This window comes from Ambystoma mexicanum, chromosome 6q (genome assembly GCF_040938575.1).
Source record: "Ambystoma mexicanum isolate Mex_15411 chromosome 6q, UKY_AmexF1_1, whole genome shotgun sequence".
Lineage (NCBI taxonomy): Eukaryota > Metazoa > Chordata > Amphibia > Caudata > Ambystomatidae > Ambystoma > Ambystoma mexicanum.
This window is the reverse complement of record NC_090937.1, coordinates 703,718,553-703,745,121: the sequence shown is the minus strand read 5'-3', so window position 1 is coordinate 703,745,121 and position 26,569 is coordinate 703,718,553. Positions and strand designations below refer to the sequence as shown.

Below are 26,569 nucleotides of genomic sequence, written 5' to 3'. Positions count from 1 at the left end.
CCCTCGAGGACCTCCTCCGACGGCCGGTGTCACTCGATGTTATAAGTAGGACCCACGACACTTCGGAGATCTTGGCGCGCCTCGACTCTTTGAAGTTTCTGTTCTTTCTCGGTTTCTCGGTTCTTTGAACCTGTTCGTATTGTGAAGTATTTCTTCGTGAAGATGTCTACCTCGTCTTCCACCCTGCGATCGGGCTTTAAGAAGTGCGGGGACTGTGGGTCCAAGATGTCAGTAACGGACTCGCATGACGCCTGCCTCGGGGAGGCCCATGACACGGATGACTGTGGACTGCCAGTCGCTCACGTCCAAAGCCTTGCGGGAGCGCAAGAAGAAGTTATCGGTAGGTAAGATGTCTAAGCCACGGAAGTCGAGGTCTGCGGGCCTTTCGACGGAAGATTCGAGGGGCGACTCTCCGCGTCGTCGTCGGAAGTCCAGTGGGTCTCGGTCCCGGAGTTGGTCCTGCCACTCCTCTGCCTCTTCGAGGCACTCCCGGAAGTGCCGTCATCGGTCGCCTCCCCCGTCCTCATCCGAGGACTCCGCCCATTGGCGGGTCGCTTACCCCACTAAGCATGCGACGCCGGAGGAATGGGCTTTCTTCGGCAAGAAAATGTTGGCGATTCTCGAATCACTGGGCACTGGTCCGTCCGCACCTCCGAGTGGGATCGGTCGAGAGACGCCGCTCGCACGCCTCCGGGCTCGGGTGGGCAGCACGATTCGCGGGAGAGGTCCCGCTCGGACAAGGGAATCGTTCTCGTCATGCCCGTTCCAGGTCCCGGTCCTCGACGCGCTCGAGACAGTGTGCACCTGTGGTGTCTTCGAGGAAGACGTCGACGCCGGTGGCACCAAGGTTGTCGACGGACTCTTTCTAGGCCCCGCCTTCGAAGAAGTCGTCGACGCCATCGGCGCACAGGCTGTCGAGGGACACGCTCGAGGCCCCGGCCTCGAGGACTGTGTTGGCACCATCGATGCTGTCAGCGCCGCGTTCGGTGTCGATTCACTCAAAGCCTTTCGAGACTGTTAAGACGGGGGTTCCCCGGGGCTCGGTGGAAAGGCTCTGGCAAAGGTCAAGCATGGCTTTGTTCCACATTCTGTGCCTTCTTACCGCCAGCTTGAGTTTATTTCAGAGGTGGATGAGGGCTCTGATGATGGCATGGTTCCGGATACGGTGCCGGATGAGATTCTCTCAGGCCATAGCCAAATTGAGGACCTGCTGCAGTCCCTGCACGATGCCAGTGGGCTGGACACCTCTCTGGAGGTGGAGTTTTGTAGGCCTGAGCCTGGCACTCATGCCGACTCCTCGTACCGGCGCCTTATGTCCAGGGTCACTGAGTACTTGGGATGGTCTTCTCCCCCAGGGGATTTTCTCCAGGATGACCTTACGGATATCCTCGACCAAGGTCCACCAACTGACCCGGTACTGCCGTTCCATATGGCTCTACAGAGGAGGGTGGCGGCAGCTTGGACTGCTCCGCAGAGTCTCCCGGCAGTGGGCAAGTCTTTGCCGCGAAAATACCGCCCAGCCAGTACCGACCCTTGCTACTTGACCAAGCACCCCACTCCGGAGAGTTTGGTGGTGCAGGCGGGTATGGCCCCGGCAAAGCAGGCGTCGTATCCTACCATCCCTCCTGATAGGGACGACAAGCGTTTTGACGGCTGGGCGAAGAAAGTGTTTTCTTCAGGGGTATGGCGCTTCAGGCGGCCAACTCCATATGTGCCTTGTCACGTTTCACGCACACTCTGTGCAACTGTTTCCTTAGCGGCTGAACATATTCCCGAAGGGGATGAACGGGATGGTTTCCTTGCCACGGTTCAGGATGGTAAGGATGCCATGTGTGAGGCTGTTCAGTCGGGTTTGGACATGGCAGATTGCGTCAGCCGGTCCATGGCGGCGAGCACCGTGATACGCAGGTTTGCGTGGTTGTGGAAGTCGGGGTTTGTGCCTGATGTGCAGGCCTGGCTCCTCAACATGCCCTTTTGATGGGGAACATCTTTTTGGCAGCAAGGCTGACGAGAGCCTTGAGAGGTTGCAGACCTCCAAAGCTGCAGCGAAGTCGTTGGGCGCTGCAGTTCGCCAACCTCCGCCTTTTCGTCCTAGGGGACAGCAATGGAGGGGAGGTTCCTTTCGTTATTACTCATCCTTTGGTAAAGCGAGAGGAGCTGCCAGTCAAAGGGGCAAGCGTAGGAGTGCCAGAGGTGGAAAACAAGGCACTCGAGGTGCCAAGGCCGCTCAGTCTCGTATGATATGATAGTTTATTTATATAGCGCCTATACACAATGTGTTTCAAAGCGCTTCAAGGCAAGGAAGGGAGCAAGGGAAAATACAATGACATTCTTACAGGCCATGAACAGTAAGGATGTGAAATTAACTATTGTACTCGTTCTGACAACATTTCAGATAGTGCAAGGCCCTTCAACTTCAGGACTGGTTGGTGTCTCTCGACCTCAAGGACGCTTATTTTCATGTGCCGATACATCCAAAGCACAAGAAGTACCTGAGGTTCGCGGTTGGCGGCTAGCACTTTCAGTTTCGGGTCCTGCCGTTCGGATTGACCTCCGCCACGAGGGTTTTCACCAAGCTCATGGTTGTGGTGGCAGCGCACCTCAGGAAAGGGGGATTCATGTCTACCCCTACCTGGACGATTGTTTGATCAGGGGCGCTCTCCTGAGCAAGTCCTGGATCATCGGTCAGTCACCTGCCACTCCCTCCACAAGCTGGGCTTCTCCCTCAACTTGAAGTCCCAGTTGACACCAACTCAGAGGCTCCAGTACATCGGAGCAGTGCTCAACACATCCCTGGGGCAGTGTTTTCCTCCCCAGGTGAGGGCTTATCACATTCAGCAGATGGTGCACAAGTTTCAGCTTGCCCAGAGTCTCCCAGCGTTTGAGTTCTTGAGGTTGCTCGGCCTCATGGCATCCTGCATTCTTCTGTTGCCAGAGGCCAAGTTGCGTATGGGATCTTTGCAAAGATGAGATGGACTGTGCGTTTTGCGGGAACATGTCGGAACTGACCATCAGGGAAAGACACCTTCATCTGTCCAACTGGCTGGAAGGAAAGAGCTCGTCAGGTGAGAAGAAGTCAGAGTGGTCTTCGAAGTCCTGTGAGGGCGCCCCGGCAACGGGGGCCCAACAGAAGGCAAAGCACCGCGAGTCCGTGTGCACCGGGAGCGCCGAACAGTCGGGCTCCTCGGCTGCCAGGCAGGGCGCATCCTCTCCAGCGTCATCAACCACAAGCCAACGCTCTCGCTCAGGGAAGAGGAAGGCCGAGAACCCGGCGAAGCTTCTGGAGAGGCCCTGGTCGATCTCGAAAGGATCCAGCCAAGGGGGACTGAGGTGGTGACCCCCCTCCCAAGGTGAAGGCCACAGGCCCGCAGAAGGTGGTGAAGGCCTTGATTCACCCGGCCAAGGCCTCTATCGAGGAAGTCGCGGCGGCCCTGGCGCAGCATGAGGAGGCTACACCAGTGGAGGCGACCTCAGGGCCCAGAGTCTCCCTGCCACTGCGGAAGGAAGCCTCTTTCAGGCCCATCGAGAAGACTCCCGTGAAGACCCCGGCGGAAAAAGAGGGGGGGGGGGGGCGGTGGCCATTGTGGACACGGACACAGCCTCCGAGGAGGAACTGGTTGAAGTCTTGGAGGGCGTCGAAGAGGCCCGGTCCCACGGAAGGGATCCCGACGAATGGGAAGACGAGAGCGCTGGCGTCGCCGGCGAGGTTCCTAGTCAACCGTCGTGCCCGTCACTTCCGGAGCCGCAGGACAACTCCACGGCCATTTTGTTGGCAATACAATCCTTATGTTCGGAGAAAAGGACGAGATTGCCCCTACCACCGACGGAGGAGCCAGAGCCAGGCCCGACGGAGGAGCCAGGGCCAGGCCAGTCGGGAAGTCCCCAAAACAAGAGAAGACGGACCCATCCATCCCCGCCTTTTCAGCCCTCGCGGCCTGCTCAGCCTTTGCCCACGTCCCCCGTACCTGGGGATGACACGGGAATGGACACGGCCACGACGGGTACGGATGACAACGACGGGACGGAGCTCCCATCGCCTCCAGCCCGGGCCTCAACGCCCGACGAGATTTGGTCTTTCCACGCTATGATCGCCAGGGCATCTGAGCTTTTACAGCTCTGCCCCGAAGAGAAGGAAGGTTTCCTTTACCAACGGCGCGAGGCCAAGAGGAAGACAGTCCTCGCCGTGCCTCTGCTGGATGACATCTGGGACGAGGGTCTCGCCCTTCTCAAGAACCAGTCTACGACGCCTGCCAAGAGGGATTGGTACGAGAAGAAGTACTGGGTCCCCGACGCGGCACCTTTGTGCCTTAGAGCGCAACTGACCCCTGACTCGGTCGTCTCAGTGGCGGCCAAGAAGAAAGAGGGGGGGGGGCACCGGCCTCGATGTCAACTTCCCCGCCGGACAGCGAAGGAAAGAAGCTAGATGCACTGGGACGACGAGTTATCTTGTCGACGGCAACAACGATTAAGGCGGCCAATGCCCTCACGATCGTGGCCCGCTACGACAGGGAGTTATGGTACAAGATCGCCCCCTGTTGGACTTCCTACTGGACGACAAGAGGGCCGAGGCCCTGGAGATCTTGCAAGAAGGTGAGGTGGCGTCGGACCACGTCATAACGGTGACAACGGACATTGCCGACACCGGTTTCCGCCAGCTAGGCAACAGCGTTTGCCTCAGACGAGGGTGGCTCAAGGAGACGGATTTCCACCAGGGCGTACAAGCCAAGGTTTTGGACATGCCGTTCGACGGGAACAACCTGTTTGGGGAAAACAGTGGATGAATCCCTTCAAGCCATCAAGGCGGACACTGAGACAGCTAAGGCCCTGGGAGTTCTCCAGCAACGAAGGGCGTCCTTTCGGAGCTCCGGAGGCAAGCAGGGTGCCTCCAAGGGATTCGGCGGTGGCTCCTCTATGTACTGCCAAGCGGCCCGCTCCTCGTCACAGGAAGCCTATAGAGGACGAGCCAAGTCGGGTGGATCCCGCCGTCGTCGCCAGGGAGGCCAAGACGGCAAGGCGTCCTCCAAGCAAGATTGAACGGACAGTGGCGTCGGGCCCCCACTGAAGCACCCCGGTGGTAGGCCGGCTGGCGAAGTTCGTCAGCATGTGGGAGTCCATCTCCACCGACCGTTGGGTGCTGGACGCCGTGGCCCAGGGGCACGCCCTCGAATTTCTAAAGTGCCCCTGCATTCCTCCCGTGGCCAGGAAAGAAAACCACGTCCCTCACCTGCTGTTGGAGGTAAGGGCGATGCTCAAGAAAGGTGCCATCAAGCTTGTCCCAAAGAGGCTCCGGAGTATACTCAAGGTACTTCCTCGTGAAAAAAGACAGGAGGGTGGCGACCCATCCTAGACCTGCGACGACTGAACAAGTACATCAAGGCACTCATTCGGATTGAAGTCGGCACCCAGGGTTTTCACCAAGTGCCTCGCTCCAGTGGCGGCGCGGCTGCGCCTGCAGGGGATCCACATCTACCCCTACCTGGACGATGGCTCATCCGCGCAAGGACAAGGGAGCTCGCCGTAGAACACACAGCGAAGACCGTCCAGCTGCTCACGGACCTGGGGTTCTCCATCAACTTCCCCAAGTCCCACCTGGTCCCCTCTCAAGTCGCACTGTTTCTGGGAGCCAAGCTTGACACAGTGGCGCGTCTGGCCTCGCCGTCGGAGGAAATGACAAAGGCCATCCTAGGCAAGGTACAGCATCTGCTGGACACGGACGTGGCCAGAGTGAGGTCCAACAAGTCCTTCCTCAGGATGATGTCCTCTTGCATTTATCTCGTGTGCCTGTGCAGGCTTCCGATGCGCCCTCTACAGGAGTTCCTCGATGCCCGCTGGATTCAAGCGACGAGCAGCTTCGAGAACAGGATCCCTCTCCAACACCTTCCGACGAGCGATCCGGTGGTGGGGCACCCGCGCTCATCTACCGGCGGGGACAGACTTTCAGACCCCGGCCCACCAGGCGACGGTGACGACAGATGCCGCCCTGGAGGGGTGGGGAGCCCACACCGGAGATCTTCACGCGAGAGGCCTTTGGCTCCCGGAGGAGAAGCTGCTCCACATCAACATCCTGGAGCTCCGGGCAGTGTTCTGGGCCCTCGGGTCCTTTCTCCCGTCCCTCAAGGGCAAGGTGGTGAGGATCTTCACCGACAACACCACCACGATGTTCTATATCCGGAAGCAGGGCGGAACCAGATTTCCGGCCCTATCCAAGGAAGCCCAGGACCCGTGGCTTTGGGCCGTTGCTCAAGGGATGTTTCTGGTGCCGTTTCATCTGGCAGGGATAAAAAATACCATCACCGACTCACTCAACAGAGAGCTGCGCTCGTGCCACGAGTGGGAACTACGCCAGGATCAAGTGAACCGACTCTTTCAGCGATGGGGCAAACCCCAGATCGACCTGTTCGCGACAGCGACAAACTCCAAGTGCCAGAGGTTCGCCAGCATGTGTCCCCAACCGAGGAGCATGGGCGATGCTTTCTCGTTCCCCTGGGACGGCCTGTTCCTATATGCGTTTCCTCCGTTGCCGTTGCTGCTCCGACTCATCAACCAGCTCAAGAGGTCTCGGTGCAGAATGATCCTCGTCGCACCGGCGTGGCCGAGACAGATCTGGTTCCCGGACCTTCTGGACTTGTCAGCGTCCCCACCAGTCAAGCTGTCGACGGACGCAGATCTCCTCTCAAGAGAAGGAGGCGCCATCCTTCATCACGACCCGGAGTCGCTGAACTCCCAGGCCTGGCTCTTGCAGCACTAGAGTTTGGAGGGTACGATATCCCAGCTGACTGCAGAGAGGTTCTTGCAAAGGCCAGGGCGTCCTCAACTCTCAAGTGCTACGGACATAAGTGGAAGAGGTTCTCTGTCTGGTGCCGTGCACAGAAGATTAACCCTCTGCGGATTACGGCCCCTCAAGTACTGCCGTACCTACGGTCACTGGCCAAGGCTGGACTAGCTCGCGCGTCCATCAAGATACATCTGGCTGCGATCTCCCGATACACCAGAACTACGGGATGGGCGTCCTTTGGTCTCATCGCCTGGTGAAGGAATTTATGAAGGGACTGTTCCGATCGTTCCCGCCGGTGAAGGCTCCTGCCCCGGCGTGGGAACTCAACGTGGCGCTATCTAGGCTCATGGGGGCGCCATTCGAGCCTCTGCATTCGGCGCTGTTGACGTTCCTGTCGTGGAAGACCGCATTTCTTGTGGCCATCACCTCCGCACGACGAGTGGGAGAGATCCAGGCCCTATCCTGCAAGCCTCCATACTTGACTTTTCACGACATGAGGGTGGTGCTGAGGAGGCACCTCTCCTTTATGCCCAAGGTGCAGTCGGACTTCCACCTCAACAAGCCCTTGGTGTTATCAGTTTTCTTCCCGTCGCCTTCATTCGCTAGCCGAGAGGACTTTGCACTCGCTGGATGTGACTAGAGTGCTGAAGTTCTACGTGGACCGCACGAAGAGTTTTCGGAAGACGTCACAGCTATTTGTGAACTTTGGACCTGTGAACCAAGGGAAGGCTCTCTCGAAGACTTTCATTTCCAGATGGCTCTCCGGCTGCATCATGCACTGTCACCGGTAGGCAAACCGACCGTTGCCTGGCCGTCCGAGAGCCCATTCGACCAGAGCGATCGCTGCTATCACGGCGTTCTTGTCTGGTGCGCCCCTGCTGGACATCTGCAGGGCTGCTACGTGGAGGTCGACGCACACCTATTCTACTGCGTCGACCGGGATTCCAGGGAGGAGTCCAGAGTCGGCCAAGCAGTGCTGGGCAACCTGTTCGCCTGAAGGTGGGCCTGGTGAGGAAGTAAGAGTGCTTAATGTTGAGCCTTTGCCACCTCCCGTGGTTGTGCATGTGTGTACTGCTATGTATTCTTATATTCATGAGTATGTGAATCCATGCCAGACCCCATGCTGGAGAAGGAACGAGTTACTTACCTGTAACTGTTGTTCTCCAGCATGGGTCTGGCATGGATTCACATGCAAACCTTCCCTCCTACCCCTCTGTGGCTCTTCACTTGGTCATACTGCCACTTTACGTGCTACCAAATCTGAGGATGGTTGCCAGGGGAGAGTCTTAGGGAGAGGGCAGTCATTGGCTGGGGGCAGTATGACCCAGAGATCAGTGATTGGTTACTTATAAGAAAGACAGATCAAAAACGAAACTGATACTGATTTTTTCTTTACCGAGGATTCCCGGCCTGACGACGGGGAGTATTCATGAGCATGTGAATCCATGCCAGACCCATGCTGGAGAACAACAGTTACAGGTAAGTAACTTGTTCCTTTGGTAGCGTGTTGAGCAGCCAGGCTTATCTCAAGAGGGAAGGTGGGCCAACTGGACCAGAGGTGACAGCTGATTATTATTTAAATCATAGTAGCATCATATTTGTTGTACAAATACAATCATTATTACACGACTTATTAACAGTTGCATTTCACAAAATTCGGCTCAATAAACCAAACTCATTCCTCCATATACTATTAATTCATAACTTCCACATGCATTCGTCATACTCGCATACATTGGGACAAAAAGGTGATATAACATTGATACCACAATTGAAAATCAAACAAATGTCAATTTGGCACTCTATTATTTTACAATGTGACCCTCAGTCTATAGTCAGGGGTTTAGAAAACTGTTGTCAACATGTTTCGGTTGAGTTCTCTCAGCAAGGGTTAGGATCCCCTTGTTAGTTTGTGGTCAACCTTCTTCAGGACGGAGTGCAATCGCCAATTCTGCGTTGCCTCTTCGTAACACAAAAGAGTTGGGGGTGTGTGGCTAAAGAGCCTCAATTCTGGGTAATAAAAATATAGAAAACTGTAAGTACCCAGTTTGTCATCTCTGTTTAATTTATACACTTTACTTGGTATAGGATACAGCTGTATTACTCAGCTATATAATGCCGGCTCACCACCTCTGGACTTCCAGGGGCTGGGAAACCAGTGTAGTGGAGTAGATCCTGGCGTGCCTGCTCCCACTTGTGGTGCCTCACGTCGTGTTAGGTGTCCTATGGTGCAAAAAGGACATGAGCCTCAAAGGACTGTCTGTTATATTGTTGAAAATGGTAACATATAATGTCAATTTGAACTGGTACTCACTATTGTGTATTATTCTTATGTGACCAACTTCACGGAACCAAAACCAGAATGAATGCCCATTTGTCCACTTGGTTGGTGCATCTGCAGAGGAGGGAAACAAACATAACGGAACAGAGCGTCACCTTTTATGTGGCTAAGCCCCCATGGTTGTGTACCAGTAACTATCTCAAAAGCAAAGATGTGCTTACTTTAGGTGGCCGTCTTCTACTGATGGAATGTGCCCTGCAAGCTGCTGAATACAGACTAGAAAGAGTTGCTTCTTTTCGTTAGCCGTGTGCTGGGCTGTGGCGCTGCACGTAATGGGGAACCTCTTTTAGGTGGTCGAGCTGGCAGAATATGAATATTCAATTGGTGTACGTCATAAAACTGTTCCAACCGAATGGGGTCGTGCACGGATGCCTACGATAGATGGGAGGTTTAGCTTACCTTATCAACAAATGATTTTCTTGCCGGCTGCTGAGTCCGGGCATGTCGTCTGCGTCTCCGAGCTCGAGCGTTCTGCAACAGGATCTAGTCCACTACACCGGTTTCCCGGCCCCTGGAAGTCCAGAGGATGTGAGCCAGCATTATATAGCTGAGTAATACAGCTGTATCCTTTACCAAGTAAAGGGTTTTAAATTAAACAGAGATGACAAACTGGGTACGTACGGTTTTCTATATTTTTATTCCCCAGAATTGAGGCTCTTTAGCCATACACCCCCAACTATTTTGTGTTACGAAGAGGCAACGCAGAATTGGCGATTGCACTCCGTCCTGAAGAAGGTTGACCACAAAATAACAAGGGGATCCTAACCCTTGCTGAGAGAACTCAACCGAAACATGTTGACAACAGTTTTCTAAACCCCTGAATATAGACAGAGGGTCACATTGTAAAACAATAGAGTGCCAAATTGACATTTGTTTGATTTGCAATTGTGGTATCAATGTTATATCACCTTTTTGTCCCAATGTATGTGAGTATGACGAATGCATGTGGAAGTTATGAATGAATAGTATATGGAGGGATGTATGGTTTGGTTTATTGAGCCACATTTTGTGAAATGCAACTGTTAATTTGTCGTGTAATAATGATTGTATTTGTACAATAAATATTATGCTACTATGATTTAAATAGTCAGCTGTCATCTCTGGTCTAGTTGGCCCACCTTCCCCTTACCTTACTGTTGAATTGCCTGGAGGGCCATAGATGTTAATCAGGCTTCCCTTATATTTTTTCTTTTTTCTTATCTCAAGAGGGGAAATGTGAGCTGTATTGGAGTTATGATATTATATGGCATTTGTAATGCGCCTATACACAAGTGTTTCAAGGCGCGACGAGGCAGGGGGGGGGGGACACAGGGAAGACAGACAATGATCCTACTAGGCCAGGTGTCTTTCAGATCGCGCAAGTGCATGGGTAAAGGGGAAGGGAAAGTGCGAGGGGAGGTGCAGTACAGGGGTAGTAGAATAACAAGATAAATGAGGGCCAGCTGGTGGCAAGTGCAAGGAAAGTGCAGACAAGTGCTGGGAAGGAGGGGCTGTAGGGATACAGAGACAGTCCCGCAGTGCAGGGGTTGCCAGGGAGGCAGTGCAAGGGGAGAGTGGCTGGGCCAAGGACCGAGATCGGTGAGTGGCCCAGTTGCAGATTCAGTGCAGTTTAAGTCAGGAGTTTAGCAGGGCAGAGAAAGCAGAAGCAAAGAGGAAGGTTTTGAGGTGCTTCCGGAACAGAGGATGGTTCTCCTCAAGTTTCAGGAAGGCTGTTCCAGAGGGAGCCCCTGCCGCGGACAGAGAGATCTACCCCCAACTCGTTGCTTGGACAAGCGGCTGACCCTGAGGGAGTTGGAGGCGAAATAGCGAAGAGCTTGAGAATGAAGATATTTAGGAAGAGAGAGTTGAAGGTATTTTGGCCCCAGGCCCCAGAAGGCCTTGTGGACAATGCAGAGGGTTTTGAACTTGATCCTCGCAGCCACTGGGAGCCAGTGCAGAGATTTCAGTCTTGGAGAGATATGGTCCCTGGGCTTGAGGCCAAGGACAAGTCTCGCAGTCCTGTTCTGGATGAGTTGCAGAGGCCAGAGAGTAGAGGCAGGCAGATTTAGATAGAGGCTGTTGCAGTAGTCCAGTTTAGAGAACCAGGGCTCTGGAGACAGTGAGCTTCTGGGGGAAGGAGAGGAGAGGAAACGAAGAATACCTCTGAGGAGGTGCAGCTGGTAGTGTGACTTCTTGGAGACGTCAAATATGTGAGGAGAGAAGGAGAGTGTGGAGTCGAAGATGACTCTGAGGTTTTTGCCTTGCAGGTAGGAGCGGGAAGGGGGCCAAGAGAGGCCGGCCAGAGAGCTGCAGGGAAGGAGGGAGCGGGTGTGCCGATGAGTAGGATCTCAGTCTTACTGGCATTAAGGCGGAGGTCATTGGCGGCACACCATTCCTGGATAGCAATAGCAGACAGCAGACAAAGATTCACAGTTACATGTATTCAAATAAAGTCTTACACTCAAGGTTTGTTACATAAACAATTATTAATTTATCAGTCAGTTATAAAGCCTTCTTTAGAAGGGAGCAATATATTAGTAACGTACAAATACACTTCAATACTGTATACTCTGAGTTTCTAAATCTGACAAGACCCTTTTGGGATGGCCCACAAACACAACCTACACCCACAGGTGACTTCAGTAACAAGGGTGCTGGGGATAGCACTTTGAAGAGTCATTCAATTCAAATAGGCTAAGCCAAAGTCAATGGGCAAACGTCTTTGTATAGGATGCAGCACTTCAGGTAAGTAAATGGAAAAGTCTTTGCACAAGGTTTTAGGAGTCTTTGATAAAAAGAAGAATCAAATGTAGGGCCACAAGCTGATTAGACTTGTGAGTTGCAGAAGTTACAAGCACTTCCACGGTAAGAGGTAGGTTCTCTTAGACTTGTTTTACAGTATCTTGGTGAAGAATAAAATATGCAGCTGATGACTTCTGTTCCTGTGCAGTTATGCAGATCCTGGGCCTCAGTCGTGGGGACTGTTAGGCAAAGTTTGTATGCAGTACCCTTTGAGACCACTACGCACAACTAGGAATACAGGTGTAGGCAAAATCAACCTTTGGTAGAAGTCTGTACTACACAGTTTTGGTAGCGTTGCTGTGCAGCCAGGCTTATCTCAAGAGGGGAATGTGAGTTGTAATGATGTTACACATAGGTCTCCAATCACAAATATTCAAATACTCTTACACTCAAGGTTTCTTGGTAAAACGCTTATTAATTTATTTCACAGTCAGTTATAAAACATTCACTAGAAGGAGGCAATCTATATCACACAAAAATATACACGCTACGGGTCTGAGGCATTTAAACTACTTTGAAGGAGGAGCAAAAAGGCATAGTTTAATAAAAAAGAATATTACAGTTACTCTTAGACAGTGCAAATAGTTTGAGTTTGCCAGAGGAGCCAATTCAATGCAATAGGTTAGGCCAAAGTCAATGGGCTAAAGTCTTGTGTAGGATAAAGCAGTTCTGGTAGTTAAACGTTAAACTCTTTGCCAAAGTTCTCAGAAGTAGTTTGTAAAAGAAAGATTCATATGTTGGTTCACAAACTGACTAGGCCTGCAAGTTGCAAAAGTTCCAAGCACTTTCGCAGTGAGAGGTAAGTTCTCTTTGTGGGGTTTTCACTGTACCTTACAATGAAGAAATGGATGCAGCTGAGGACTTCTGTTCCTGGCAAGTTCCTGCAGATCTCGCTGTTCCTGAGCCTCCGTCGTGGGGACAAGAGGGAGGACGTTGGGGGGGAACTCCTGCACTGAGACTGGTCACAAAGCTGGCAACTGGCAAATCTTCAATTCCAGTAAGGTCAAGCATACGACCTTGTGTCCCTCTTCCTGGATATTTGGTTTCCTGCAGCACTCTGAGGAAAATACAGCCAGCTCCGAGAATGGTATCCAGGTGGCTTTCGGGTTGAGTTGATTGGTCCTACCAACTCAAAGGAAGAAGTCCTTGCATGGCTTCTCTGGCGAGATGAACTTGTCGATTCGGACCTGCAGCAGGGTTTCACCGGGCAAACCAACGGTCCAGGAGTTGCAGCACCTGTCCTCTTCAAGCTCTACTTTGGTTCTTTCGTTCCAGTGGTCGACTGCCTTCCAAGCCGAGAGATTCGCCTTTTATCCAGTTTCCTCCCATTCATTCCAGCCTAGCTGCCACTCACCCAGCAGGGATGCTGTCCTTGCCGAACAGTCAGCCAGCCAATCACGCCAGAGTGCATTTGGGTCTCCTATGAGACTAAGCACACAGCGTTTCGGGCACCTCCCTCACTTCCTGCCCACCTCGGACACTAGGGCGCCAGAGGCTGTCTTCAGTCCTGAAGCCCGCCAAAGGTGATGGGACAAAGGGACCAAACCTGGTTTGGCACGCAGAGACAAACTCTAGAAGGACCTTTCCAAAAAGAAATGGCTCAAAAAGAAGACCGGGACCTGCTTAAACATGGCTCCTGCGATTTAACGCTACCTGTGTTCGTGGTCGGGAAAACATCATGGTAGTTCGTTGTAAAACCACTGCCACCAGCCATTTTGAGAGGAAACGGTAGCATTTGTCTGCTACATGAGTATCTAGACACAGGGAATACTAGGTAACCCCTCCAGCACTCTATAGTAAGGTAGGGTGTGCTGGGTCTAGGAATTTGGAAAGACTAGTAAAGTCAATTTCACTTTACTTACTCTGGGAAACAGTAGTTTATCTCAGAGAAGGTATTTAAACCTTGGGAAAGCCTGGAAAGGTTTCGCTGTGTCATTGCACTGAGGGTGCTGTGTGACACACATGAAAAGATGATGCCTATGGAGTTGTCTAAAACAAAAAAAACACGAGTAAAATGCATTCAAAATACATGAATGGGAAAAAAAGGCTCACACTCTCTCCAGGTAAAAAAATCAAGTCCACAAAATCCAGCAAAGTTGCCGGGGGACTCTAAGGTGAAGGTAATTCGCACATTTATGAGAATTCTTCCTAACTGGGACAAGAGGGAGGACGTCGGGGGACTCCTGCACTGTCAAAACTTGCAATCAGCAAACTTTACTTTCAATGACTATTTCACGTTTCAGCTCCTTGCGGTACAGCAGATAGCAATAAGCGCCGTTCCTGGCTGTCAAGGTGGACTGTCCTTACCTCTGGGGTCCCGAACTCTGCTGAGGGGGCTCAGGTTTGGTCAGTCCTGCTTCGTGGGAGTCCAGAGGATCTGCCAAAAGCTTTTAGTCCAGCTTAAAAGTAACGCACACAATCTGGTGTCCCGCTCCCTGGCTATACGGTTCCTGCAGCAACTCTGAGGAAATTCATCCATCTCCGAGATGGGTGTCCAGGTGTCTGGCTTTGGAGTTGATTGGTCCCACCAACTCAGAACTCAGAAGAAGTCGTCCTTGCAGAAGCTTCTGTCGATGCAAACTTGGCAAGTAGTCACTGCAGTAGGGCTTCACTGGCCAAACCAATGGTCCAGGAGTTGCAGCAGGCGTCCTCTTCAAGCTCTTCTTCGGTTCCTTCGTCCAGTGGTCGACTCTGCCTTCCAAGCCAAAAGACTCACCTTTTATTCAGTTCTCTCCCATTCATTACAGCCTAGCTGTCACTCACCCAGCAGGGTGGCTGTCCTTGCCGGACAGTCAGCCAGCCAATCACTACAGAGTTTATTTGGGTCTTCTATGAGACTAAGCACAGGGAGTTTCAGGCACCTCCCTCACTTTCTGCCTACCCCAGACACTCTGGAGCCAGAGGCGGGTTTCTCTCCGAAACCCAGCCAAAGGCGAAATGAACAAAAAGACCAAACCTGGTTTGGTGCACAGAGAAACTCTCTAGAAGGACCTTTCTACAAAGACCTGGAGAAAGAAGACCGGGCACCATTTTAGCAAAGATGGTTGTACGCCATTTTTAAAAAGATGGCTCCCGTAGTTACTTTACCGGAGCCACGAACGGTCATGGTAAATGCAAACCAAGGTAGTTCAAAACGAAACCACTGCCATCAGCCAGTCAATTGAGAAAAGGGCAACATAAAAAATGTTACATGAGCATTTAGACACAGGGGATACTAAGTAACCCCTTCAGCATTCTATTGTAAGATGGGGTGTGCTGGGTCTAGCAAGTACAATGCTAAGTAAAGTCAATTTCACTTTACTGCTTTGGGAAACAGTAGTTGATCCCAGAGAAGGTATTTAATCCTTGGGAAATCTGGAAGACTTCCCTGTGGCACTGCACTGAAGATGCTTTGTGACACAATTGTAAAAGATGATGCCTATGGAGTTGGTTATACTCCATAACCAAAAAGAAACACAGTTTATACAATCACATTAAAATACGTGAGAGTGGGGGGAAAAGGGCCTCTCTCTCTCCAGGTAAAAGAAATCAAGTCCACAAAATTCAGCTAAGTTGCTGGGGGTCTCTAAGGTGGAGGGAATTAGCACATCTTTGAGAAATCTCCCCAACAGTCTGGCTGGCTCCCTGAATGACTCTTCCCTCTGAGATTGTTTGGTCTTCCTTCCAGTAAGGGGTTAACTAACTTTGCCTTGGGGGTGGGGGGGGGTTCAAAAGTACTTACCTGCTTCAGAATATTTGTGAGATCTGTCTTTTTCTAATAATCCTTTTCTTTGACATATTCCTCAGTATTTCTCTAAATGCAACAGTGATATATTAATTGTCAGTGTCACCTGAGGGTGTAGGAAGTGTCTGTGTGCTATCCCAAATGAGTATTTGCTGATTTAGAGAAACTAAGAGTGTGTATTTTTCAGTGTATTTGTCTGTTACTATGATATTGCCACTTCTGAAGAAGGCTTACTCAAACTGACTGTTAAATAAATTAATAATTGTTTAATCAATAAACAATGAGTGTAAGAGTTTATTTGAATACTTGTCACTGTGAATCTCTCTAACTCCCCTACCGCTCATATTGAACCCTCTTGAAATAGGCCTGGCTGCTCGGCCCCTCCCACCACCAACCACTCCTGCTCCCATTACCCCGACGCCCATTCCACCTACTTTCGACTCCTTCAAGCCCATCTCCAGAGAGGAATTCCTTGACTTACTATCCGCCAGCAAACCCTCTGGGTCAACCCGTGACCCTTGCCCGCCTCTATCCTTAAAAAAAATATTCTCATCTATCTACGCAGGATAACATACAAGAGCCATACTAAATTACTCCCTCACCTCTGGCATCTTCCCAGATGCATTCAAAATAGTGCATGTCAAAGCTCTTTTTAAGAAGGCTTCCCTCGACCCCGCCTGACCCCAAAAACTACAGACTAATCTCTAATATGAGATTTCTAGCAAAACACATCCACCGGACAGCATACTCCCAACTCAACGCCTTTGTAGAATCCAACGGTCTCCTCAACCCCGCACAATCAGGCTTCAGACCGCGCTATAGAACAGAAACCACTCTGATCTCAATGTCACTGCAGACTTTGAAGGATGTGCTGCACTGATTCTCCTCAATCTATCTGCAGCCTTTGACACGGTTAACCACTCAATCCTCCTTGACCGCCTTCACTAATCCTATTGTGCGGCAACACTGCCCTTCTACCACATCCGCTCCCTTGAGCCCCCCCACTAACACCCCCGGTCACTTGGTACCACGCCCACCACCCCCTCTCTTAACACACGACTCAGTAAAAAACCTAGGCTGCACCATGGACTCGGGCCTAACACTCTCCCGTCAGATCAAAAATGTGTCAAAATGCTGTCACTACCACTTCAAATTTCCCAGATGCATTTTTCCGTACCTCTCCTTCCCGAACAGACTTAACGCAGTTATGTCTATTGTGATGTCGAGATTGGACTATGCCAACTCCCTATACTTAGGAGCACTGGCACATACCAACTCAAACGCCAAAGAGCCCAAAACACTGCTGCAAAACTGCTCCTTGCCCTGGTTCAAAGAGCCTACATCTCACCTGCACTCCGAACCCTCCACTGGCTCCCAGTCGGACGAAGGGCCACCTTCAAGACCCTTTGCATCACTCAATGAGCAGTGCACAAGACTGGCCCATTATTACCTACCTACAAGAAAAGATAAAACCGTACCTTCCATCCTGCACCCTAAGATCAAGCAATGCCCTCCTTCTAGCGATCCCAACCTCTGATAGGATCGGAGGATCAGCCTTTTCTACCTTGGCCCCAACTCTGTGGAACTTGCTTCCCCCACATATTCGACACACCCAAGACTATGACTTTCCTCAAATCCCTAAAATCGTGTCTCTTTCCGTAAATACCAACCATGACTATCTCAAGCGATTGAATCCTAGCATCCCGATGTCTAATTGCTCAATGACATTGCGAGCCATGTCTCCACTGAATACGCGTACTAATTTGCTAGTAAGCATCTGCTTGCCTGAATTCTGGAATATCGATCTCCTTTGATCATAACTCAACCCAAATACTAACCCCCATACTGTGCTTACTCCCTACTCTACACCATCACACAACTAGAGTGCAGCAATACCCCTCGATCAATTCGGCCTAGCTGCTCAAATACGAACACTACCCCATGAACACCTCATCACACTTGTAACCGGGGTATAACTGCACACATAAGTGTCCTACAGGCCTAACGCAGCCAGAACCCAGTCTGGGTGTCCACCCACCAGACTGCACACATTAAACTAATATCACCACCACACCTAATGCTAGGATGCAGCCACCATCAGGCAATTACATCAGCTGCACACAACTGGTGCACCCATGCACCCTACAACACTTACTCTCAACTGACCTGGACTGCAGTCCCCAAGGGCGTTCAACCTACCAGCGCTTTGAGGTCATACCCATGAGGTATAGCGTGCTATATAAATGCCAAATAACATAACAGGACCCCCATCCCCGTTGTAGGTTCTGAAAAACCCTCTTGACAAAGGGAAGTAGCATTACAAATTACTTTATCTCCTGTTTTGCCTCAGCAGTTGCCTGCAAATAGACCTGAAGGCTGCCATTCCTTGTTTTCTCACTTATTCACGTTAAAAACAAATTTGTTTTTCAGATACATCATTGTCGTGGAGCATGATCTGAGTGTTTTAGACTATCTATCTGACTTCATCTGCTGCTTATATGGTGTACCGAGTGCCTATGGTGTTGTTACAATGCCTTTCAGTGTAAGAGAAGGTAAGCAAGGGATTTCAGATCAATGTGTCATTATTCTAAGTGTACAGTTTGTTTAAAAATGTTTCAGACAAAATCTTCAGTATGCTTTATCAAAAATATTTTTCTGAATGTGTTCAGATGGTGGAGTTTTCCACAGCTCTTTGTTGAAGTATAATAACAGTTGCCATTCCCTTGACTCCTAGTGCTATACACGGTTGAGTAGCAAAGGCTAAATTGTAAGGAAGATAGTAGGGCGGCTAAAGGTAGAGTGTAAAACAACATTCAATAAACTTGCACACATGGTCGACAGCCCACTTTTTACCACAAGTGGTAACCCGTTGTACTTATTGCTGGCTCTTTGGGATCTTGGACTTTGGGAACAGCCCTACTTAACCTGCTTTTCCTTAATAGTCCCTATGGCTCCAAGTGCAGGGGGTACCCCAAATGTATCCCATAGCCTCTCAGAAAGAGTACTGTTAAAGATTTTCTTCTTGCACCTTTCCTTATATAGATTCCTATGGACTACCCATTTTGTTTCTTATTTAACCTTGTGGTAACCTTTGGAGGTCAGTAAAGCCTTTGCTTACCTTTCCTATTTTGCTCGTTCTTATGGGGAAACCGAGTAGTCCCAAAGATTGTCAGTACTGAAATACTTTGTGTGTCTCTTGGATTTTATTTTTACAGTTGTGCACATCACCTTACAGTGAAGTGCAGTTTGCTTAATGTGTATCCTTATGACATTTTACCCAAGACAGGAAATGGTATATAAGGTAACCCCTTTCCTGGATAAAGCTGCTGCAGGCACAGTTTGTTTTGAATCCAGACAACTTTTCAGGCATTGTTCATGAATCTAGATGCTTGTTAGGAAAGGTTTTCTAAATTCTACCCAAAATACTTTATAAAACTATGCTTGGGCAATACAGAAACTCCAACTTTGAGTATAAGGCTTTACTACTCAAGGTAGGGGTCGTTTTGACAGAGCAGACAAGCTTATCTTACGAGGGGTGAGAGGGCTGTAGGAAGGTACGACATTCTGAGGCAAAGAGAATTCTTTAGAAAGGTAAGTACTATTAGAAGTCATAAACGCAATATAAAAACCGACACAATACTTATATTAAACTAAACTATATAACGCATTTAGAATAGCAGTATGCAATTCAAGGTAAGCAGACACTATTGGTAGTAAGCTATGTTAATTATTCTGTTTCAGGTATACTACAGTTATACTACTAACATTGCAAGTAAGTACGAGTTAGGGAGAATTTTCAATTCGAGGGGATTGGGTCCTCAGACGTATTCCATATCCATGACAGTAATCACCACAGCTGTGCTGCTTCGGAAAATCTTTCTGCGTCGATACGCCGCCCTCGAGATCATCCTCCGACGGCCGACGTCACTGGATGTTAAAAGTAGGACGCACGGCGCCTGTAGCCTCAGTTCTGTTTTTTGCGCGAACGTGTTCGCTTCAGAGATCTCTGCGCGCCTCGACTCTTTGGAGTTTCTGTTCTTTATCGGTTCTTCAAACTTGTTAGTTTGTGAAGTTATCCTTTGTGATGACTACCTCGTCTTCCACCCCGCGTCCGTGCTTCAAGAAGTGCGGGGACTGCGGGTCCAAGATGTCGTTGACGGACTCGCACAACGCATGCCTCTGGTGCCTCGGGGAGGCCCATGACACGGATGATTGTGTCGACTGCCAGTCGCTTACATCCAAAGCCTTGCGGGAGTGCAGAAGAAACTGTCAGTAGGGAAGGTGTCCAAGCCACGGAAGTCGAGGTCTGCGGGGCTTTCGACGGACGATTCGAGGGGCGACTCCGCATCGTCGTTGGAAGTCCAGTGGGTCTCGGTCCTGGAGTAGATCCCGCCACTCCTCTGCCTCTTCGAGGCACTCCCGGAAGCGCCGTCATCGGTCGCCTTCCCCGTCCTCATCCGAGAACTCCGCCCGTCGGCGGGTCGCTTATCCCACCAAGCATGCGACGCCGGAGGAATGGACTTCCTTCGGGAAGAAAATGCTAGCGATTCTCGAATCGCAGGGCACTGGTCCGTCCGCACCTCTGAGTGGGGTCGGTTGTGATCGGTCGAGATACACCGCTTGTACGCCTTCGGGCACGGGTGGTCGGCACGATTCGCGGGAAAGGTCCCGCTCGGACAAGGGGAATCGTTCTCGTCATGCCCGTTCCAGGTCCCGGTCCTCGACGCGCTCGAGACCATGTGCACCTGTGATGTCTTGGAGGAAGACGTCGACGCCTGTAGCGCCGAGGTCGTCGAAGGACTCTTTCGAGGCTCCGCCTCAGAAGTCGTCTGCGTCATCGGCACCCAGGCTGTCGAGGGACACGCTTGGGGCTCCGCCCTCGAGGCCTGTGTCGATGCTGTCGGCACAGTGTTCGGCGTCAACGCCGATTCACTCGACGGGGCACGGAGGAACCCCCTAGAAAGGCTCTGGCCAAGGTCAAGCATGGCTTTGTTCCACATTCTGTGCCCTCTTACCGCCATCCTGAGTACATTTCAGAGGTGGATGTGGGCTCTGATGATGGCATGGTTCCTGATACGGTGCCAGATGAGATTCTCTCGGGCCATAGCCAAATTGAGGACCTGTGTCAGTCCCTGCATGACGCCAGTGGTCTGGACACCTCTCCGGAGATGGAGTTTTGTAGGCATGAGCCTGGCACTCATGCCGACTCCTCGAAAAGGCGCCTTATGTCTAGGGTCACATAGTACTTGGGGTGGTCTGCTCCCCCAGGGGATTTTCTTCAGGATGACCTTATGGATATCCTCAACCAAGGTCCACCAACGGACCCCATAGGAGGGTGGCGGCAGCTTGGACTGCTCTGGAGAGTCTCCCGGCAGTGAGCAAGTCTTTGCCGCGAAAATACCGCCCAGCCAGTAGCGACCTTTGCTACTTGACCAAGCACCCCACTCCGGAGAGTTTGGTGGTGCAGGCGGCTATGGCCCCGGCAAAGTAGGCGTCGTATCCTACCATCCCTCCTGATAGAGACGACAAGCGTTTTGACGGTTGGGCGAAGAAAGTGTTTTCTTCAGGGGGTTTGGCGCTTCAGGTGGCCAACTCCGTATGTGCCTTGTCACGTTTCACGCACACTCTGTGGAACTGTGTTTCTTTAGCGGCTAAACATATTCCCGAAGGGGACGAACGGGATGATTTTCTTGCTATGGTCCAGTATGGCAAGGATGCCATGTGTGAGGCCGTTCAGTCAGGTTTGGACATGGCAGATTGCGTCAGCAGGTCCATGACGGCGAGCACCGTAATACGCAGGTTTGCGTGGTTGCGGAAGTCAGGGCTTGCTCCTGATGTGCAGGCCTGGCACCTCAACATGCCCTTTGACGGGGGAACATCTTTTTGGCAGCAAGGCTGACGAGAGCCTTGAGAGGTTGCAGACCTCCAAAGCTGCAGCAAAGTCATTGGGCACAGCAGCAAAGTCATTGGGCGCTGCAGTTCGCCAACCTCTGCCTTTTCGTCCTAGGGGACAGCAATGGAGGGGAGGTTCCTTTCGTTATTACTCATCCTTTGGTAAAGCAAGAGGAGCTGCCAGTCAAAGGGGCCACCGTACAAGTGCCAGAGGTGGAAAACAAGGTACCCGAGGTGCCAAGGCCGCTCGGGCAGTTGCCTCTTTGCCCTCAGACAACGCCGCAGCCGCTTCAGCTCAGTCATGAGGCCATGTCCCATGGTTCACCGGTTGGGGGAAGGCTGGCGCAGCATCTTGTAGAGTGGCGCGCCATTACTTCAGATGTATGGGTTCTGGAGATCATAGCCCACGGCTACTGTCTTCCTTTCCGGCAGAGGCCTCACGACAATCCACCAGGGAATCTCTCTTTGAAGAGTCCGGATCCGTTCCTTGTGCAGGAAATTCAATCCCTGCTGGAGAAAGGCGCCATAGAACTGGAGCCTGTAGCGGAGAGGAACAAGGGATGGTATTCCCCTTATTTTTTTATTTCCAAGAAAGACAGGGGATTGAGACCCATCATGGACTTGCGCGGTTTGAACAAACTCCTCAGGAAGGACAAGTTCAAGATGGTTACTCAACCTCAAGGACGCTTGTTTTCATGTGCCGATCCATCCGAACCACAAGAAATACCTGAGGTTCGCGGTTGGCGCCTCGCACTTTCAGTTTCGGGTCCTGCCGTTTGGATTGACCTCCGCCTGAGGGTTTTCACCAAGCTCATGGTCGTGGTGGCAGCGCATCTCAGGAAAGGTGGGATTCACGTCCACCCCTACCTGGACGATTGGTTGATCAGGGCGCACTCTCCCGAGCAAGTCCTGGATCATCTGTCCGTCACCTGCCACTCCCTCCTCAAGCTGGGCTTCTCCCTCAACTTAAAGAAGTCCCAGTTGACACCAACTCAGAGGTTCTAGTACATCGGAGCAGTGCTCGACACGTCCCTGGGGCAGTGTTTTCCTTCCCAGGTGAGGGCTCATCACATTCAGCAGATGGTGCACAAGTTTCAGCTTGCCCAAAGTCTCCCAGCGTTAGAGTTCTTGAGATTGCTCGGCCTCATGGCATCCTGCATTCTTCTGGTGCCAGAGGCCAGGTTGCGGATGAGATCTTTGCAATGGGCACTCAAGCTCCAGTGGTCTCAGTCCTCCGGCAGGATGTCGGACCCTGTTCAGGTGCCATCCTTGGTCGCCCAGGACCTTCTGTGGTGGGCCGTCGAAGGCAATCTGATGAAGGGGACTCCATTTCGGCTACCCTGGCCGGAGGTGACGATCGTGACGGACGCATCCCTCACGGGATGGGGAGCTCATGCCAACGAGTTGACAGTCAGCGGTCGTTGCTCTCCGTCGGAGTCCAGACTCCATATCAATCTGTTGGAGCTGAGGGCCGTCAGGCTAGCCCTGAAGGCTTTTCTGCCGACTGCGAGGGAAGAATGTCCTGATCCTGACAGACAATACAGTGGCCTTGCTCTACCTCAACAAAAACGGGGGGGCAGGGTCACTTCCTCTGTGCAGGGAGGCGATGCAGCTCTGGTTGTGGGCAATCCAGTAGGAAGTTTCGATCTCAGCAGTTCATCTGGCCAGAGACGAAAACGAGACGGCAGACGCTCTGAGCAGGCACAGCGCGATCTCTCACGAGTGGGAGTTGGCTCAGGAGATTCTCCTGGAGATCTTCGCCCTTTGGGGGACCCCTCAAGTGGATCTCTTCGCCTCCAGTGTCAACCGGAAGTGCAAAAGGTTCTGCTCGCGGGAATTTCCTCCAAGAGGAGCCTTATGAGACGCGTTAGTGGTGGAGTGGTCTTTCCCACTGCTGTACGCGTTTCCTCCAGTCCCCGTCATACCGCAAGTACTGCAGAGGTTACGGAGGTTCGGTTCCCGGATGATCCTCATTGCTCCGGCATGGGCCGGGAGGATGTGGTACCCGGACCTTCTGGACTTGTCCATCTGCCCTCCAGGTTGTCTTCCCTACCAGGACGATCCCCTCTCAAGGGAGGGGGGGGTCAGGTTTGCCATCCAAAGGTCAGATCCCTCCCTCAACCTTCACGCTTGGTTTCTGAAAGGTTGAGGTATAAGGATTGGGACCTCCCTGAAGACGTGATGGAGGTGTTGCTTTCGGCCAGAAGGCCTGCAACGAAGTCCCTGTACCGTTGCCGTTGGGGAAAGTTCTGCGACTGGTGCAGGGTTAAGAATGTGGATCCTTTTGCATGTGACATTCCCGTGGTTCTGTCTTTTTTGCTATCTTTAGCCCACGGGGCTTGCAAGTGAGTACCGTTAAAGGTTACCTGGCGGCGCTGTCCATATTTAAGCGTTCATCTGAAGAGTGTTCTTATTTTAAAATTCCTTTAATTTCTCAGTTTCTGAAAGGGCTCACTAATGTGTTCCCTCTGTCACCTTTCCAGGTGGGATTTGAACCTTGTTCTCAAGTTTCTGATGGGTGTTCCGTTTGAGCCTTTGCATTCATGCCCTTTGAGACTGTTAACTCTTAAAACTGTATTTTTGGTTGCGGTCACTTCGGCTCGCAGAGTGAGTGAGTTACAGGCACTTTCAGTTAAGCCACCCTTCACTGTATTTCATAAGGACAGGGTTGTCCTTAGAGTTTGTCCTTCCTTTCTTCCGAAGGTGGTGTCGGAATTTCATTTAGGCCAGAAGGTTGTTCTTCCGGCGTTTTATCCTCCTCCACATCCTGGTAAGGAAGTGGAGTCTCCATAGGCTCGATCCTAGGAGAGCTTTAAGCTTTTATATTTCACGCATGTCCCGGGTCAGAGTGGACGATCAACTCTTCATTGGTTACGCTGGAAAGCATTTGGGACAAGCTGTGACTAAGCAGACTTTGTCTCGCTGGATTATTCTGGCTATTTCTGAGTGTTACCGCTTGGTGGGTAAGGACCCACCGGTCGGCTTGCGGGCCCATTCTACCAGGGGAATGGCTGCCTCTACTGCCCTACAGAGGGGTGTTCCTATTCGTAACATCTGTGATGCAGCCACCTGGGCTTCGGTCCATACTTTTGTACATCACTACTCCCTCGATTCCATCCGTGGGCAGGATCTGGCCTTTGGCAAGGCGGTCATTTACTCCGCAATTTGATTGGGCATTCTAAATTTCTGTATTCTAAATTCTTTTCCCACCTCCTTGCATTGGTACTGCTTTGGGAGTCTGTCATAGATATGGAATACGTCGGAGGACCCAATCCCCTCGAAGAACAAGTTACTCTCTTACCTGGTAACCTTCTTTCGATGGGATGGTCCGACGACGTATTCCATATCGCTCCCTCCCTGCCTTCCCCGGTACAGAATTTCTTATGCGATTGCAGCTTACGTTTCTGCAAGGCTTTGTGTGGTCAGATTGCTAGAAGACTTGTGCCACATGTTCTGGGAAAAAACTACAACTGAGGCTATGGGCGTTGCGCTTCCTACTTATAACATCCAGTGACGTCGGATGAGGTCCTCGAGGGCGGCGTATCGACGTTATCGATGCAGGACGCAGACGCCGAAAGTTTTTCTGAAGCAGCACAGCTGTGGTGATTACGGTTATAGATATGGAATACGTTGTCGGACCATCACATCGAAAGTACGTTACCAGATAAGAGAATAACTTGTTCTTCTGTGCCAATTCCCTTTAAAATTAGAGACCCTGTGCTCTTTAGCTGGACTCGGTTTTTTAATTTTTACTCCTGGGTGAGTGGGACCTTTTTCTCACTCACTCATGTGTTTTCGTGACTGATTTTCTATGTTCCTTACTGTTTTACAGTCTGGCAAACTCCAGGGGCATCTGCTTTTGCATTGTGGCACACAGCACCTTTTGTGCCCAGCCACTGAGGAGTCCCTTGGACTTCTTAATGTTTAACTATATTTTCCTGAGTGAACTACTGTTCCCAAAAATAGTAAGATGGCCCCTGTCTGTCTTACATTTACTTATGGGTCCAGCACACACCGCCCTACGTTGAATGCTGGGGGCTTACATCGTAATTCCTTTAACCCTTTCCTCATATAACATTTTGTTACACTAACTTACTTAAATGTCCTGGAGGACAGCCACCCTGCTGTGTGATTGACAGCCTACAGCTGTAAATGAATTGGAACTTGCATAAAAAGCAAGGTTTTTGGGACTAGAAGCAGAAGGAGTGGGAAGACGCCAACAGCACCCTCCTGGACACAAAGTGCCTGGTCTGGCCCTGCAGCTGTGCTGACCACTTTTTCTAATCTGCAGGGAAGACCCGTAAAAGGCGTCTTCTTCCCTTAGGCTGGTGGGGCCAACTATCCTCGAGACAAACTCTTAATTTGGCGCAACCTCCAACTTGCTGCGACTTTCATAGGCTGCAGAAAACCAATACCCGGGGTACCTCGACCATCTGTGAATCCATTGTCTTCCGAAGTCCGAATCTGGCCAGATCTGTCTGGGCATCTAGAGGACCCTACAGAAGCAAGAAATCTGCATCCAGAATCCCCTCACCAGAGTCCAGGACAGAGGGATCAAGGAAATCCTAACTGGAACTTTTCGTTCTTCATTGGCGCTGAGAAAAAAGGCGCCAAAACCACAAAAAGCCCATGAATCGATGGAAATCTGTTGCTGCCGAGTCCCTCCCTCGAGTGCTGCCGCAGGAGCCCGCCAGACGTCCTCCCTTTCGTCACCACGACCAAAGACCAGGAACAAGGGTCTACTGCATTGCATCATGAAGGCAATTAGCTGGAACACTTTCTTGATTCTCAAGGTATAATAATAATAATACTGTGGGGATTGGGGTATTTTATCCTTTTGCCATTTGGGGTGCTTCCTATCTTTGAGAGTGCGATTTAACCCTACACTAAGTTGACCTCAACTTACCTGCATTGACCATACAGCTTGTTCTTTCTAAAGGTGACTCCACTTGAGTTGCTGTGATTTCTCTTTCGAACACAGACTATATAAGAACACATTTCTAAGAAGAAGAGCATCGGAACTTTGACTTTTCCCATTGACTTTGGCTGTCCTGGC

General features: G+C 51.1%; 1 protein-coding gene across 1 annotated transcript in view; it reads left to right on the top strand.

The window, feature by feature from the left end:
- The window catches only part of ABCE1 (ATP binding cassette subfamily E member 1), a 670,940-nt gene that overhangs the window by 479,200 nt on the left and 165,171 nt on the right, over positions 1 to 26,569 (top strand). Inside the window, exon 10 of the mRNA XM_069631213.1 lies at positions 18,052 to 18,173. Coding sequence (XP_069487314.1) covers positions 18,052 to 18,173 — 122 coding nt within the window. The remainder of the gene's footprint in view (positions 1 to 18,051; positions 18,174 to 26,569) is intronic.